Source organism: Channa argus, chromosome 4 (assembly GCF_033026475.1).
Source record: "Channa argus isolate prfri chromosome 4, Channa argus male v1.0, whole genome shotgun sequence".
NCBI classification, from domain to species: Eukaryota; Metazoa; Chordata; class Actinopteri; order Anabantiformes; family Channidae; genus Channa; species Channa argus.
In genome coordinates, this window is record NC_090200.1 from 12,417,009 (window position 1) to 12,435,831 (window position 18,823).

At 39.7% G+C, this 18,823-nt stretch overlaps 1 protein-coding gene across 9 annotated transcripts in view; it reads right to left on the reverse strand.

The window, feature by feature from the left end:
• tjp1b (tight junction protein 1b) overlaps window positions 1-18,599 on the reverse strand; it is a 55,479-nt gene extending 36,880 nt beyond the window's left edge. For all 9 annotated transcript variants that reach the window (XM_067500190.1, XM_067500200.1, XM_067500183.1 and 6 more), the window contains exons 1-2: window positions 18,091-18,599; window positions 9,234-9,375 (exon numbers count right to left, since the gene is read on the reverse strand). In XM_067500190.1, coding sequence (XP_067356291.1) covers window positions 9,234-9,375; window positions 18,091-18,242 — 294 coding nt within the window. In that variant the 5' untranslated portion in view covers window positions 18,243-18,599. The remainder of the gene's footprint in view (window positions 1-9,233; window positions 9,376-18,090) is intronic.
• Window positions 18,600-18,823: the final 224 nt, after the last annotated feature.

Here is an 18,823-nt window from a genome sequence, read left to right on the forward strand (position 1 = left end):
ACAATAGTGAAAAGCAATCACCTAAGTATGTTTATCCCAGCAGGGGAGCACAAATGCTAATAAAGAAAAACAAGTTCAATCATTTAATGTGGATGTGTGTATGACTGAGGAATCTGTAGCAGCTAAATGGGGAGGTAAATTATTTCATTGAACACTTGCCCACATGATAGATTGCAGCACTAACCATGAAGCCAAATTCCGCGGGGGAATAAAAGCTTTTAAAGCTGAGGGATCCTGATCAATCCAACTGTGATTTCATAGACAAATGGAAATTACGGCGATTATTGAATATTAATCATCTACGTCAATTAGCTAGAAATACTCTGAGGCTCTTCTCATATAAACCCACAAGACTCATTGTCTACAACCCCCAGTGTTGTTCAAAAACATATGATACACAATGCTATTACACACTGTGTGATCTGTTATGTGAACTGCCAGGTAGATTATTAATGAAGTGGGTGCAAGTTTTATTTTCCATCAGCCAGGTATTTAAATGAGTTCAATTCCAAAGAGGCTGTGTCTTAATTAGTGTTCTCAAGATACCAACCTTGCTCAGGATGAGAGTAAAGCAATCAGAATCTGTGGTGCCATGGTCTTGGATAAGGTGCTCTCCCTTTGAACCAGACCGAGGGGGATTGTGTAAGGCAGGTGATGGGGGAAAGAGAGAAATTAACAAAAAAGGAGAAAAAATTGCCCTGGGGTAATTTAGCACACTGCGTAAAGCAGCCAGGCAATAATTTAAATCTGGAAATTGATTTCAGCTGTGTTGACTCCAATAAAGAAAAAGAAAATCCAACCCCTTCTTATTTTTTAACAGACCAAACAGCCCTTAGTGTAAAACATCAAACAAGTGGGGTTAAAATGTATGTTTGCCTAGTTGCAATAACACTTCCCATGCTGTGACTATACTGGCCATTGTTATTATTTTTAATGTGTATTTTAGAAATCTGTGCAGTATGTCAATCGCCCCATACAAAAGTTAAACATTCATCCAGACCAAATATCCTAAATGCTTGTCCAACCCCTCTATCTTTGTTACGTCAGCAATGCAGACATGGCTATTTCACTGTGTTCCTGTATGTTAGGTAGGAAAACTCTGCCCTCTGCAGGACTTTAGCTGAACACTATTTATCTGCGTCAAGTTTGACAGTGTCAAGGATAGAGGATATCTATATGAAGACTTGTTTATGGTTGAATGAAAACAAGCAAAAATAGAAGGGATCTGCGTGATTTCAAACCCCTGCTTGCCGATGATGCACTGGTTAACTGATGGAGGGAGACACAAGGAGTTAGGGTTGGTCACCCACGGGTTTGCAGTGATGGGATGCTCGTGAGTCTAAACAGCATATGGTGCCTCCCTGGGCAACATCACATATCCTATGTGTCCAGCAATACTGCAGGCTGAATGGCACGCATGCAAACACACACACCACTGACACAGCAGAAACACACACAAAATGAACACACACTCCTTGCTCACGTCCATTCCCCAACACAGCGTACACATTTTGGCATAAGACTTTGTGTAGTGCAACAAAAGCATAAATACTTTTGAATGTCTGTGCCACTGACTATAAATGCTGTGCAGCTGTGCTGTGTATTGTTCACACGAGAAATCTTTTTTGTTTTGTTTTTTTATGTCACATATTGCCTGTTGTAGTTATTCAATTAAATAGGACTGTGTTCTTAGTGTAAAATGTATAAGTTATTCAGCACTACTTAAAAACTATTCAAATTATAATTGTCACAATAGGTTCAAAACTTATAATCATAAACAGCATGTAAGGTCATCGTTAGCATCGTATGCACCATTGTTACTAACAGTAAAAGTGACACGAAGAATACACTAATGCCCCCCAAAAAATTAGGTAATACTATCAAATTCACTGATATGAAATGACTATTTTTAACTCATTTCCAATTTGAATGCAGGTCTTACTTACAGGATACTATACTTTCACTTCAGTAAATGATCAGAGTATTTCTTATAATTCATAACTAATTCATAACGCAGTTCCTCCACAATTCTGGACATGGTAACCCAGAGGTGTCTATTTCTGGACCTAGAGATATTATCATTAAATTTTTTTTGCAGAAAACACAGAAAATTGTAATTTACATTTTAATTTCGGTTGGAAAATTCAAAATTTCACCTACAAAAAATCCATGTGTTCATCTCTTGATTATCAATAACCAGACAACCACAGCTATGAGGACCAAACCTTGCGGTTGTATGAGTTGGTGTAGGACAACCTTCCCAGTGTTTTATTCTTTATCCTTGACTTCCTCACCATGGCCACCTTCTTGATTCTTATAAACATTACATCATTCTGCTGGTTGTCCTTCACTTGACCCTACACTTAAGTGCTCAAATGTGGCAGAATAACACGAACATCAAGCACATTGTGAAACTAAGTCAAATTTGTAATGGAAGGGGGTTATTATGGTAATAATAGATCTCAACTCTATTTTTGTAACAGAAAATATTTTATACCATGTTGGTTTAGTGCTACATTTTCACTAATCCTCTGCCACTGATTGTGTTCACTGTCCAGGTCTCCCTTGTCATAAATCATGTGGGAAAGTCATAGCTGTTGGGATTTATGAGGGTCTAGTCTCCTCTCTTGAAATGAAGGACATGTGCATGAAAATAAAAACAACCCAGAACCATGATTTATTTTCTTCAAATCTTCCACTGACAACCAAGGATTCTGCTGTTTGTGATCTTTACTCTGCACCCTTCAGGGAATAAACAAGAGTGTTTTAATTTAGCTTGTGTTCCTGAGAACAATAGTAAAAAGCATGTGCATGATTACATAAAAACCTTTAGAAGAAGTTAGTTAGTAAAGGCTTCAGAAAAACAACCTGTGAAAATGTCACTGCTGTGCTTGCTGTAATGTCAGCACATTGCTACAATACGCTTGACACGATGGTGCTAGATACACACAGCACAGAGCGCCTAGAATGACCTGCCATATGTCCCATCAGAGGACACATAGACAGGCCTTGCTCCTGTGTCACAGCCTTCAGAAACACAGCCAACATCTGTCATCCCATCGTTGCAGCCTGTGGGATCACGCATACAACCTTCACATGCATCACGCATGGCGAGCTTCACCTCACTGTCACACTCATCACCTTCAACCATTTCCCTGTGCTCATCATCTCAAGGAGAAAATAAAAACCATCCATTAAACTCTTCTCTTTCTTACATAACAGACCTGTCTACCTAAAGTAAATCAGCTGCTCCTCGAATCACAGCGCCTTCCCTCTTTCCCCTTCGCCTCCTTCCAATAAGGTCTGCTACAGTGTTAATGATAAATCTCCTGCTCCCACCCTCGGAGCTCTACTCCTCCCTCTTTCTCTTTCCACAGTCCTTGTGGTGTGTCTCACTCAGGTCCAGCTCTCCGCTCCCATCCTCGTGCACATCCATGGCTTCATCACACGGGAACAATCTCCCTCTAACAGGCCCTGAATATGCAGATTGGTTAATTCAGCTGCAGTTGCTCTCTCCGCAAATGCATCTGCAGCACTTTCTGAAGACTGAGCAGCAAATAAATGCTTACACTGGTTTTTTTTCAGTGGTGCTTAGGGGGGAGTGCCTCTGTCCACAGCAGACTGCAGCCAAGGATGGGATTTTAGAAGCAGGATGGGGCAAGCAGAAATAATAAGATATTAAGGCTTCGATCAAGGTACAGCTCAAGGCCCTGTTGGTGACTGATCCTTATTGGTTTAGGAGTAATTAATATAAATTCAGTTTTTATCTTGGCTTAGTTGCATTTGCTTGTGCTGACAGTCAGAGCTTCTCTGCAACTCACCTGGTTATAGCCTCTGCAGCAAACATCCCTTTTAACAGCTGAGAAGGCAGGAAATATACTGCATTACAAACAGATCTTTCCCAAAATCAAGGCACATGAAACTGAAACAGCAATCCACACTGCACCAGGGGTACAAGGGGGACAATTTTTCAAATTGTCCTGACAAATGTAATAAAAGAGCTGCATTCAGTAACATCTCAACAGAGATCCATGTAAAGCATGCACACACAATAGCAAGAAAGGCAAATATTCTGTTTTGTCAGTTATTTTTGTCTGTTTGGAGAAACAAAGAAAATGGATAAAATGCATGTAAATGCCAGAGGTTAGCTTTGTAAATAATAAATGAAATAAAGAGAATAACATTTGTATTGATACACAGATGGACAAATACAGTTCACCTCCCTAAAGCATATAACAAATACTGTAAAAGCTGTTACTTTGAAACGGGTCGAAGTGTTGTTGATGAACACAGAAAAATAACTCCTGCTATACACAAAAGCATCGGGTGCACAAAAGCCTGTACCCCCCCATCTCTGTTGTGGTTTTTGCAGCCTTAGCACTAAAATCTGATTCAAGCTTTCTGTGAACAAGTGCACTGCTTGCCAACACAAATGACAGCGGGAGTGGGCAAGGGGCCAAAGTCCTCCCCTGACTATCAAGAGAGAAAAGCAATCAAAAGAAGCAATCGATATAAACAAAGTCTTAACTACTATTGATCATTTAGCTCTGCCGTGATGGGCAATGATAGTTATGGACCTAAATTCATACACTAAGTTGATTAATTTCTTCACTTTTCTGTTGAAACAGCCAATCCGGCGAGATGTTCTGTTAGAAAACGACTGCAGATCATCAAACAGCTCAGAGGCAGTGTTGTGTCTGTTGTGGCATTTTACTAGGATGTAATGGAAAGTGCTCCTCAGCTCAGCATCCTGCAGTCTCATCACTCACTGTAAGGTGGACCGTTACTTCCATCAGCTGCATTTGAGTTTGGGTATGTCAGCAAGTTTTCCTCTATTGCACACACAGCCTGTACAAAAGAAATATGCCGTGGAAAGGCCAGGAGCTCGTAGCTGAGCTCTCCGCCTCTGGTGAGATAGTGGCCTCTTGAGCAGTGTCAAGGCTCCTCTGAGTGGCAGGTCATAAAGACAAATGACTGGGATGTGGTAAGTCACTCACTATGACTTACAGGGCAGGAGAGGATATGAGACTACACTGATACTACACCGCATTTTCCATTCAGACAAAGGCTTATGCTGTCTGTGCATGGCTCAAAATCAAGGGCATCACTAATCTGTCAATTACAGCCTAAAAGCATCCACCTCCAGCATATCACTGTCAGGTTTAGCAGATGGGAGCTGAAGTGTCATTTGTTCAATTAATCAGAAAACCCTTTTTTTCCCCCCTATGACAAAGACACTGATTGATAAGTTTTGCCAGAATCTCTGGTCTGTAAGGTTTTTGATTTTTAGGGACTGTTTGTATCTTTGATGCTGAAATATTTGACCAACAACTGAACTGATTGCTGTGGCATTTTGTACAGACTTTATCGCCTCCAGAGGATGGATCATACAGTATGGATGCTGGTGATCCTCCATCTTTATGTTTTTACCATCAGCACTGCCATGTTTGTCTTTTAGTGAAAAACTGTATTTCAGTAACTATAAGTTGGTTGTAGAGATCCATGCTGGCCAGAGAATAAATCTTAATGACTCTGGCTTCCTAACTTTTCTGACTGATTGGCACAAAAACATTGGCAAAAAGACATCCATGATGCCCAGAAGATGGATCCTAATGTATTGGTTTCAGCATGAGTTTTCTATTTATGATTTTTGGTGAAACGATTATCAAAGGGACTGCCACGATTTTTGGTTGAGACATTGATGCCACCCTCAAAAGGCACTGTAAACATCTGCTCCACTGACTTTTCATCTGGCAAAATGATCACGTCAAAATCTAAATGTGTCCATTACTTGCAAAACTTTGCAAAAACAATCACAGCCTCAGCACCAAACACAAAGCAAATTTGCCTGCTAACATGATAAGATGGTCAATATTATTATATCACCATTTGAGCATACAGCCTCACAGCGGCATAAGTATATACACTAAGCAGTCAGCATGAGTGCCTGCAAAAATATAATTTGTGTATCTACAGTAAAATGCATTCAAACATCCTGTGCTCTAAAAAGCCTACAGTATGTTACTTCTATGCTTACTATACAGTACAACTCAACCAGCTCTGTGGTTTTGTGGTATTCTTTACAGATGTGTCTGCTTTTGGTTACACATGTTGGAGCTAGGCATTGTAATGCTTTGTGTATTTGTAAACACTCACCAAAGGATATTTTATTATAATTTAGTGTGGCCATAATGATAAGGCAAGAGCTTCACTGAGAGCATTTTTAGGTCTTGAAATAGTCACACACTGAATTTAATATAGACACGAAATGTGTATGTGTTTATGAGTAACCTTGATACTCACAGTGTCCCTTTAGAGACCTCTATAGTGAATCCTGAAGCTAAACAATTGTCATTTAAATACATATGCCACATTATTAAGGGTAGAAATTGCAGCTGCAAGTCATTGTGGCTGTAGAATGCAAAACACCATAGGCCTGTCATTCTGTATCAGCAATAAAGGGCTAAATAGTCACTAAAAACAGATTAAAGATCAGATCAAAGTGATTGTGGTTTTGCCCTTGGTTTTCCCCTGTAGGTCATGCCACACTCTCCCACTCACCTGGCCACTCTTCTCATGCTCTCCTCATTCTCCTCTATACGTATCTGGAGGAGGTTCCTAAGCATCTGCCCTCAGCTCCACCTCCCACAGGTATAGCTGCTCAGTTACTCACTATTTAAGCTTGCCACTCACCCTCAGCAAACTGCTAGAACGTGTATACTCTGTGTTTTCTGTGTGCTGCATTCCCCAATCCAGGTCCCAATCGTACTACATGTGACAGATGGCAATGAAATTCAGGATTTCCTTCTTTAATTAAATGTATATTAATTGTGTCCAGGGTTAATAAACTTTACATTTTGGAAAATGCATTCATTCACTTTTTTGACAGGATTTTTATAGGTTTGGACATCAGTCATTTAGGGTAGATTAGCACTAGTCTAAACAGGTATACAAACACTGTCCAAAGTCAACAAATGTACACGGTCTTCTTTTATTTATGCATACGGTTGAAACCCGAAGTTTAAATACACCGTATTAAAAGACGCGTAACCATTTTTTTACACTGTCTGACATTAAATCAAAAACTTTTCCTGATTTAGGTCAAGATTACCAAAATTAGTTCTATTTGCTAAATGCCAGAATAATGAGAGAGATAATTTTTTATTACATTCTTTAAAGTCAGACGTTTACATACTCTCAATATCAATATGTGTTTAAACAGTTTGGAAAAGCCCAGATGATGGTGTCATGGCTTTTGTAGCTTCTAATAGGCTAGTTGACAACATTTGAATTAATTGGAGGCGCACCTGTGGATGATTTTAAGGCACACCTCAAATAACTCAAACTGCTTCCTTTTGTGACATCATGGGAAAATCAAAAGAAATCAGCCAAGATACCAGGAAGAGAATTGTGGAGATCCACAAGTCAACCTTGAGTACAATTTCCAGATGCCTGAAGGTGCCACGTCCATTTAAACTACTATACGCAGTATAAACACCAATGGAATGTCCAGCCATCATACCGCTCTGGAAGGAGGCGCGTTCTGTGTTCTAGAGATGAATGTTCTTTGGTGCGAAATGTGTGTGTCAACTCCAGAACAAAAGCAAAACAAATGAAGATGCTGGGTGAAGCTGGTAAGACCGTTTCATCATCCACAGTGAAATGAGTCCTGTCCCAAAATAGACTGAAGCGAGGAATAAGCCATTTCTCCAAAAGCAACATAAAAATGTCAGATTATAGTTTGCAAATGCACACAGGGACGAAGACCTTAATTTTTGAGACATGTCCTGTCTTCATACCCCCAACTGGGAAGTATGGGGGTGGTAGCATCATGTTGTGGGGGTGTTTTGCAGCAGGAGGGGCTAACAAGTAAATGGCATAATGAGGAAAGAACATTATGTAGAAATATTGAAGCAACATCTCAAGACATCAGCCAGGAATTGGGTCTTCCAAATGGACAATGACCCTATGTATATTGTGAAATTAGTTACAAAGGGGCTAAAGGACAACAAAGTCAATGTTTTGGTAGTGGCGCTCAAAAAGCCCGGATCTTAATCCTATAAAAAATTTGTGGGCAGAGCTAAAAAGGCATGTGCGAGCAATGGGGCCTACAAACATAACTCAGTTACACCAGTTCTGTCAAAAATTTGAGCAAACTATAGTGTCCAAAGTCCAAGATGGGAATATCCAAAATGTTTGACCCAAGTACAGTTCAAAGGCAATGCTACCAAATACTAAGGAAGTGTATGTAGTGTTCTGACTTTAAAGAAAGTAATAAAAAAATCACACTCTCCCTCATTATTTTGGCATTTAGCAAATAGAAATACTTTTGGTAAACCTAACTGACCCAAAACAGGAAAGGTTTAGTCTGATTTAATGTCAGACAGTGAAAGAAAAAAGGTTATGTGTCTTTTTATACAGTGTATGTAAACATCTGGTTTCAACTGCAAGTTTCAAATTCCTCATTAAACCACAAATAGCTGCTGATGGTAGCTTTAAATTTACTGTTGCAAAGAATATTACATTACACTACATACTGTAAAAGATCATGCAGGAATTTAATGCAATCAATTAAGCTTTTCTGGTCCCCCTAATGTCACCTAAATGTCTCCTATCTCCTACACCCCAGCCACAGGTCTCTTACACAATGGTAAGCATCGCCCTGTTCCAACCTTTTTGAGATCTGTTGCTGCCATCAAAATAAAAATGAGCTAATATTTTCCATTAAATGGTAAAATGTCTCAGTTTTAACATCTGATGATGTAGTTTATGTTCTATTGTGAATAAAATATGGGTTTATGAGATTTACATTGGGGTTGTAATAAAAATTATGGTGAAGGTTAATGTTGAGTTTAGTACCTATCCAGACTGTGATTTAAAAAAAGAAACTTGGAGCAGCCTCAGATGTTGTCTTTTTACTCATTTTGAAACTAAATGATTTCAGTAGCTGCAGCTGGAAGATCTTTATATCAACACAACACAACTTTTGTTTCCAAGCTGAACAAAGTGAAATGACAGCGCAGCATCAATCTACTCATCTAACTGTTGGCAAGAGGGCGTGCCAACATCTTTGCCCAAAATGTCAGACAGTTCCTTCCATTTAGGAAACACACTGACACATAAATACAATATAGATGTCAGGCTATTGTAATCCACATGTACACAAAATTTTATATAATGGTGCAACAAAGCAACAGAAAGACAAACGTTTGCTTTTGAGTTTGTTTACTTACATTTGAGTCAAGGAGATCAATGCTGTCCAGGCTCTTGCTCCTGTGAATGCGGCCCTTGATGCGGCGAAGTGATGGCTTGCCCTGAATGGTGCTCGCTGAGGAGGCTGCTGTGATGGACCCAGCTGTTGGGCTGGGGTGTATCCTGAGGTCAGCACAGAGGAAGCAAGAGTAGAAGGACAAAGAAAAACAACATCAGGGCAAGGAAGTTTACATCAAACATGGTTGTTTCACAGCCGGAGAAAGTGCCACAGGCGCAACAGCAGAAGAGGAAGAAGAACACTGTGGTCACGTTTGTGCCCTTCAAAAGGTCACATTTTCCACCAGATGAAATGGCATTTTAAGAAATCTATAATTAGATTTAATGTCACAGACATCTGGTAGGGGAGGCCGTTCAACATCAAGAAGCACTGCACATTTAAACATATGCCAGAGAAAGCCAGAGCACAATGTCAGCCAGAACAGCCAGACTGTAGCAGGGTCATGGTGGGACGTAGGAAGGAGGCACACTTGGCTGACCTATCACCAGTCCTCTCAGGATATGATTAACCCTTCAAAAATAACATAGTCAAGCAGTTTTGGGAGCTCCGCTGACCACATTAAAACCCTCAGCTCCTGGTTCCGTTTGTGTCTCCCATGTTCGTTGCTTAATTGCTGTGTAATGGGCTGTAGTTGCCATAAAATTAATTGAACCCAAGGTACCTTCTGATAAGGCAACAATTATAATGATTGATAGGTTTTAATTAACAGCTAACCTAACAGCTAATTAATAACTAAATAACTAGTATTTTACTGGGTGTCATAAGGTATATGAGCAAATTGTATTTTGGCGGATATTGAAGATTCCTTCTAGCTGCTGTTTCTCTTTTGTATTTTAATAAAAAAGCACTTACAAATGCACTATATTATTACGTGTATTATTAGGCACTTTAACTTTTGGCATTCTATATTTAATGCTTGTGAAAGTTATTGTTTCTATAATCCTCCAACCTTTTTAACATTTAATAAAAACTAATGTTAAAAGGTTGTTAATACAAGGATTTTAATCTAAATACTTATACTACTTACTTACTTACTTACTTACTTAGACTTAAATAATAATTTAAACAAAGCTGAAAACTAATTTGTTTTTTGAGAAAATGCCAGAAATTAATTGGTTCAAGTTATACTAGCAAAGATATTTTTATAGCAAAGGGTTTTTCTGTGTTTTAAATCATTGTAAATTAAATGTATTTAGGTTTGGAGCTGTTGATAGGACCATCTGCAGATTAAGAGATAGTGGCAATAATCCTAACAACACACACAAATTACAGAACTTTGTAGTTACCAGCTTTATTGTTGCTTGTGTTGGTAAAAAAAAAAGAAGAAGTTATTTCCCTATTTTGTACTGTGATCATATGCCATGGTGTCATTCACATTTGTACTATTTGCCACTACTACTGGATCTTCTCTTCTCTTCACCCCAGTGCCTTCTCTCAGTGTCACCCAGGACATTCACTCTTAATGAGGATTTATCTAACACAATATTCATTGAGGGAAAATCCTGTCTATACAGTGCAGCTCGGAGACAGTAGATATCCATTAGTGTGCTCAACGCAGGCCCCGAGGAGCTCCCGGGGTTTGGAGACTCGACAAGGGAAATTAGGAGAGAAAGGAATGAACAAAGATGTGAGGGAAGACAACATCACCTTTCACTTTCCCTCTGCATTAATTCAGTAGTTGCCTGAAGTGGAGTAAGGCTCTTACTGGTTGGGAATGGAAGGTAAAAGCTTTCAGCAGTACTTGCAGTCAATTACAAATGATCTCAGATTGTTCTCATAAACAATACAGCAAACATGACTAATGAGGAAGGCAGCTTGGACTGTATCACAGGCCCAGTACCGCCTGATGCATTCAGAGGCTCATTTCTTAGATGTTGATTCTGAAATGGATTTCAGCCAAAACACTTCAGGCCACAAAACGGCAGAATGTAACATAGTGCCAGCAACTGTGCCGAGTCTAATGTGCACCAAATGATTTCACATTGCTCTTGTTATTAATTCTTCTTCGCTGTCAAAAATGCAGGTAATGTGTTTAATTTAGGGTTTTCAGATAATAAAACAGTGTTATTGAACATGAACATCACCTTTACACTTTATCATGGTTATACAATGCATCCAGAAAGTATTCCCAGCGCTTAACTCTTTTGTTATGTTTCAACGTTATTCCAGAATGGATCAAATTCTTTATTTTATAAAGAATTATGTAAACAATACCCTATAATGACAACGTGAAAGAAGTTTGTTAAAAATAAAAAACAAAACAAATCACAGGTACATAAATATTTACAGCCTTTGCTCTATACTTTGTTGTAGCACCTTTAGCACCAATTACAGCCTTTTTAAGTATGATGTTACAAGCTTGGCACACTGATTTTTGGGCAGTTTCTCCCATTTTGCTTTGCAGTACCTCTCAAGCTTCAACAGGTTAGATGGGGAGCTTTGGTGCACAGCCAATTTTAGCTCTCTTTAGAAATGTTCAATCAAGTTCAAGTCTGGAATCTGGCTGGGCCACTCAAGGACATTCACAGAGTTGTCCTGTAGAAACTCCTTTGTTATCTTGGCTGTGTGCTTAAGGTCGTTGTCCTGTCTAAAGATGAACCGTCTCCCTAGTCTGAGGTCCAGAGTTCTCTGGAACAGGTTTTCATCAAGGATGTCTCTGTACATTGCTGCATTCATCTTTCTCTCAATCCTGACAAGTCTCCCATCTCCTGCCACTGAATAACATCCCCGCAGCATGATGCTGCTACCACCATGCTTTACTGTAGGGATGGTATTGGCCAGGTGGTGAGCGGTGCCTGGTTTCTTCCAGACATGACACTTGGGATTCAGGCCAAAGAGTTCAATATTCTTTCATCAGACCAAAGAATTTAGTTTTTCATGGTCGGAGAGTCCTTCAGGCGGGCTGTCATGTGTCTTTTATTGAGGACTGGTTTCCATCTGGCCCCTCTACCATACAGACCTGATTGATGGAGTGCTGCAGAGATGGTTGTTCTGAAAGGTTCTCCTTTCTCCATAGAGAAATGCTGGAGCTCTTTCAGAGTGACCACCGGGTTCTTGGTCACATCCCTGACTAAGGACCTTTTGTCTCAATCATACAGTTTGACCGGCCGGCCCACTCTAGGAAGAGTCCTGGTGGTTGCAAACTTCTTCCATCTACGGATGATGGAGGCCACTGAGCTCATTGGGACCTTCATTGCTGTAGAATTTTTCTGTACCCTTCCCCAGATCTGTGCCTCGATACAATCCTGTCTCGGAGGTCTACAGACAATTCCTTGGACTTAATGCCTTGGTTTGTGCTCTGACGTGCACTCTTAACTGTGGGACCTTATATAGACAGGTGTATGCTTTTCCAAATCATGTCCAATCAACTGAATTTACCACAAGTGGACTCAAGTTGTAGAAACATCTCAAGGATGATCAGTGGAAACATGTTCCACCAGAGCTCAATTTTGAGTGTCATGGCAAAGGCCATGACAAAAAACTTCATCAACATTGTTATTATGGGTTATTGTTTGTAGAATTTTGAGGAAAATAATGAATTAGATCCATTTTGGAATAAGGCTGTAACATAACAAAATGTGGGAAAAGTTAAGTGCTGGGAATACTTTCTGGATGTACTGTAGGTACATTTTAATTACAACGGAAAGTCAAAAGATCATTTACCTTACATTTATGACACATACACCTAGAATAGGTCATAATGTTAAAGCAATAGTTTCACATTTTGGGAACTATGCTAATCAGCCCTCTTGCTGAGAGTTAAAAAAGACAATCGTTATGTCAGTACTTTTAAGTCCGTACACTGATTATAAAGTGAAAGTACGTGGTTAGCTTAGCTTAGCACTAGACCTTGGTTGTTCAATCTAGACCAAACTGTAGTGTAAAAACAACAAGATGGAGTTTACAGTCAGTTGCTGTACCTGCTGAATAATTTTTAGCAGCAACCTTCTGGATTTTTGTCCAGAAGGGTGATAGGATTAGTAAACCTCATAGCACATTTCTCTTTACATTACATTATAAAACAGAGAAAGAATATGTTAGTGAGCTTTGAATGTGCTGGTAAGCAGATTTGTGCTTAAAAGAGCCAAGTGAGCCACTTCTCCTTGTTTCCAGAGTCCTTATGTAAGAAAAGACTGGAGCCTATGCTAAGTTACAGAGCTAAGATACAGAGCTCATTTTTGATAAGAAAGCCTTCTTTTTTTCAAACATTTCCTTTTAATTACTGCTTAATTACTTTAATTAACTTCTCTCTAACGGAGCCGCTTCTAACAATGTATACAAAGTACAGTAGAGCTGTTGAAAAGCTTATGTATGATGTTTTATTTCCTTCCTTTTTGAAGTCAGGTGGAAGCATGAAGACTACAAACATATTAACCTTCCCTTTAATGGGTGAAACATAAGCCTGAGTGTATGACTTGCTGTTTTAATATACCAAATAGGTAATTTGCTTGATGTGTAGAAGGTCTAAACCATAACCAGGGTCTGGTCGGCCCTGATACGATGGCTGTATTGACGTCATGCAGTGTCTGTGAACAAAGACAAATCTCCTTCAAAAGAAAATGGAATAAAATCAATGCCAAGACCCCCAATGGCCTGCACTGTCCACTACAGAGTTTGATAATGTAGTTCACAGATAAGGTCAAACAGATGCCTGATGCTATTATGAAGAAAGGACGAGGGACACACACACATTATTCAGTTGCAGGGCTTTATGCCGTCCTTCTGTTCCCTCTCTCACAGTCTGCCTGGAGGAGCCATCACGAACGATTTGTTCAAGCAATAATGGCTACTGCCTAATCAGCAGGTCAATAGGCAATGTTACGCTTCATTCCTTCCATCTTGGCCAGTGCTAAAATAAAATTTAACAAGCAATGCAATCCTGGCCTGTGTCTGGTACACACACAGAGACACTATAAAACACGTTCACAGTAAATAACACAGTTGTACGCAGCGAATTTAGCAACAGCGCAAGCTTAGCTGACTTCTCTCTATTCCATAATCATGATATCTGTCTGCTTTTATTTTGGAAAAAAAGGTGCAAGTTAAAAATAAGAGGAACCATTACATAAACACTTTAGACTTGTTGTATTATCCCTGTAGGCTTGCAACAGAGTGTAAAGTTCATTAAGTCAGGTTAATGCTAATTTTTGGCTGTGTGGAGCAGGAATGGGTTTTTAAGACTGCAGGCAATAGGAGCATCTGTTTGCAAAGACTAATCCCAATTTAGAGAGCTGCTGCTGCTATTCAGTCTTTGTCAAAGGCAAGCGGAGCTGTGATTTCTATAATTTTGGGAAAATGTGATGCACAAGGAGCTCGCTCAGTGGATGGGGTAAGTGTTCAGGCCGAGCTGCATGTAATCTCATGGCCACACGCTGTGAGATCAGCAGAACAGGAAGCGGCTCTGACCATTTGACCAGAAATGGGACAGAATTAATGCCACAATTATGCAAAAAGCAACCTTAAAAACAGGACACTTGAATTATGCAATGAACTGTTTCTTCATACAAATGCAAATGTGATGCCACATGCTTTCATACATCTGTATGGGAAATGATTTTTCATGCTTCCCTAATTGAATCGTGTCTAGGGCTGACAGCGATATAATAATTTATTCATAAAGGTATCTATTGTAATTATTATTGTTATTATAAGTTAACATATTGTGTTTTAAATGGTCTTTTCTAACATACTGTAATGACAAGAGCTCAAAGACATTTTACTCTTTACAAAATTTAAAATGAAGGAAGGAAAGGAGAAAACTCATCACATATTAGAAAAACTAACCATAAAAGTTATTTTTTATTTGATTTAGATTGATCAAAAATTTAATATGCCAAGGGTCAATTTAATCCTACTTGCCAAACCACTCATTCCAATACTAGCGTAGATTGTGCTGGTGGTGTTGTGTGTGTGTGTGGTTTCATTTCTGTATAGGGACACAAAGTGTTAATGAATACTGAGGAGTGTTGATCTTAAAGATCTTTTTAATCAAGTTGTGCTTTTATAATTTTTCGAAAAAGGATAAACCAGCATAGCGCTTTTCTCTAAAACCTTGACAGAGAGATGATAAGGGGCACATCCCCACATAATAACGGTAGGTGTTATGTAAGAATATTAATATCAACTAAAATATGAAGAATTATACAACCCAAGGCTTACAGTTATGACACATATTTACTATGATAAAAAAACATTTTTGCGCTTCATGTCGGATTCCTATTAAGAAGCTTTATGTGTGCTTATTGGATTTGAGAAAACGACTCAGTGAGGATTTATGAGGTGTTAAATGTGCAGCTGTACTTGACCTAAAACTCACTTACTTTGGTTACAAGGTTAAGATGTTTGGTTGACAGTGTCATTTTGCTGTATATAGGCACTGCATGTGCTCTTTATCTACAGAGAAATGTTTTGAAAACACGAACCTATCAAATGAAGGCACTGCACTAGATATAACAGCACGGTACCACACAACACATTTATTTGGTGGATGCTTTTGTCTAAAAGATCTGTACTGCACACACTTGTGTTTTGCCACATTTCTTGTACGATTTACTGTAGAGGAAGATGAGAAAGGAGTCGAATAACTGTGAGTCAGATTCATGCACATTCTGTAAATACTTCATGGCAGCTTGGGCCACAAGGAATGCAGTTTTAGAGAACTAACACTACTACTGTTGGTTATTTTTATTGCATATTTCTACTATACTGTATTTACAGCTGCTGTAACTTTGACTAATAATGAATTCCATACGTGGTATGTCATGTATTTTTTCACCATGTTATATAAATTATATCAGGGTGATAAGATACTAAACAAACTGCAGCTGGTGTTGTTTCACTGTACGGTTCAGTGTGTTATCTTCTATATTATTTATTGGAATGTTGCTGAAATAATCAAGCTTAAGGAACCATATCGGTGTTTCATCTCCGTCTCAAACTATGTATACTTCACTGTTAACATTTTCAAATAAAATGTAGTTTCAGAATGAGTACATTACATGTAGAAACATTCCAAATTGAAACTCACACGAAACAACATTCACCTCCAAATTGAATGCGGCGGGTATCACGCCATCGTTCCTAGTGTGGTTTCATTTTCACTATGGGCCCTATGTGATACAGAAAAGTGAATTTCCACAAGTATGGGTTGCTATGTACAGGGACTCTATCCAAGTGACTGTCAGGTGTGCAGTTTTTGGTAAAAAGATCAGTGATACTTAATCAAACTTTATACACAGTTTGGTAGTGAAAGTCTCCATTGTTTCCTCATAATAATTTGGTTTGATAATGTTAAGTATATTGGAAATATTTTAAATTAGTGAAAAACGTTATAAATGTGATTTACAAAATCCTTAATTCTAATGAAACGTATGTATATCAAGTGTTGTAAAACATGCAAAATCCCTGGTAGATAAGATTCTTGCTCAGAATCATGAGCCCAGCATTTTCACATCGTCTCACAATAGAGGAAACTCTTCTTCATCGGGCATCGTGATTTATAAAGAGTTGGTAGTCAATTGTCTGAATTAGGATGCATCAAAAAGAGCATGTAAGAAACGCTTTATTACTTCATATTGATGTATAAAAACTACAAAGACTCCCTGCACACATGCTATTTGCATAATGTAGACATTTTAACTGGGAAGTAATCCCATGTCTTCTGCCTGTAAATCTCCTTTCCATCATAATAATCTTTTACAAGACAATATGACGCTCTAAGGTTTTTAGCATCAGTGTTTTGTCCTTGCTTCAGAGACGGAAATGGCTTAGTGACATGTTTAGGTTGGTTTTAAAGAGTTGATGACAACGGGTAAGCCTGCCACACACTGGAGCCATGCTAGTGTAATGGCATTATGTGGGTAAATGATCCACACGTGCAATTTCTTTCTACTTTGTGTAACACTTGCTATCAGCTTGCCATTGAGGCTTTTGAACTCCTAATTAACCATCTTTGCTTTCAAACAAGATGGTAATCCGGCTGTAATTAGGGATACTATGTCACACACGTCGCGGCCTCGGCAGCAATCTGCTTACAGCGAGGAAAGGGAACGAAAGGGAGAATCTTTTAAAGTAAACAAATGAACAAGGCCTTGGGAGGAGTGAGTGGGAATGAAAGCTGGTCACTGCAATCTACTGTAGCATACAGGCACACTGAGTAATGAGGACACAGACTAGGTGGACAGACAAAGACACATGGTGAGAGCAGAGTATGGGTAGAAAATGTTTAATAGACATGACAATGAGAGGTGTAGAGATAAAGCAGAGGGAATAAAAACAGGAGAGGATAAAGTTTCATGCTTCACATTTTATTAACTGTTTACAACAGAGCAGTGGAGACAAGAGTGGGGTTGAGGATGAAGGGTGAAGGTTTACTAGATCTTGGCCTGATGCTGACATTTTCAGCGATAACAACGGTGCAGGGGAGGCCATGTAGCACATTATAGCACATGAAGTTGGAGGCAAAGGAAGACTGATGAGGCTATGACATCCTTCTGGCATTCAACTTTACAAAGCGCACGCACGCACACATGCAGGCACGCACACGAACTCCCAGCATGCCCAGTGTGGTGGTGCACCCACCACAGTAGGTTGGTGATGATTGCAACATGGTGCAGACTGGCTGCAATGGCTCAAATTAATATTATGTCATTTTGGAGAGTGAGAGCGTGCACCGTGGCTCCGTGACCCGTTCATCATTTGTCGAGATGTAGGAGGCGACAGCGTGGCTCATCGCATACCCCCCCCCCCCTCCTTTTTTTCCCAACCTGCATCACATCATCATCATCATCATCATCATCCGCACTAAGATTCATACTCACCAAAAACGCTTCCTGGGTGGAAGACAATGTTCTTTGTTGGAGGCGGTCACCCCCAGAGCCAGCTGCATAACAGTTATGTATTTCTGGTAATTCACCATGGTACTGTCCACCGCTACTAAAAATCCAACCCAAAGAAAAGCACAGGTGATCATATATTTCTTTATTCCCTGGCATCCGCCTCCGCTGCGTCTTCCATGCTCAGCATCACAACGCCATTTCCAGCGCTGAAGGACTGACAGTGAAAACACTCCCCAAGGAGCTGGGCAAAAGGTGCCGTACCGCTGCGACCCATGTCTGCAATTACACTCTGGCTGTTTTAGCGCCCGGACACAGATCGCCGATCCATTCGATTCGTATTTTTTAGTGTCTTCTCTTCTTACCACGGTCGGGATTTGGACATTATCTCCTTCTTCCTGCCTCCTCCCTCCGATCTAGGGCTGGAAACACTCTCTTAAAAACGCTGCAGCGTCCAGGCGTCCGTGTGTGTGAGGTAGGGAAGAGAGTGTGTGTACAGTGTAGTCAAAGAGGAGCGACTGGGAGGGAGGGAGGGGAGGAGGGAGAGGAGATGGGGAGGGAGGTGGTGTGGAGGGGGGTAGGCAGGCAGGGGAGCGATTCTTTTGTACATGCTCAGCTGTAACATCTGCTTTGAAAGTTGCCTATACAGGCAGACTAGTGTCATCGTACGACACAGTACTTTGTGGAAGCAGGATTTACAGAGGAGTAGCTAGAAATT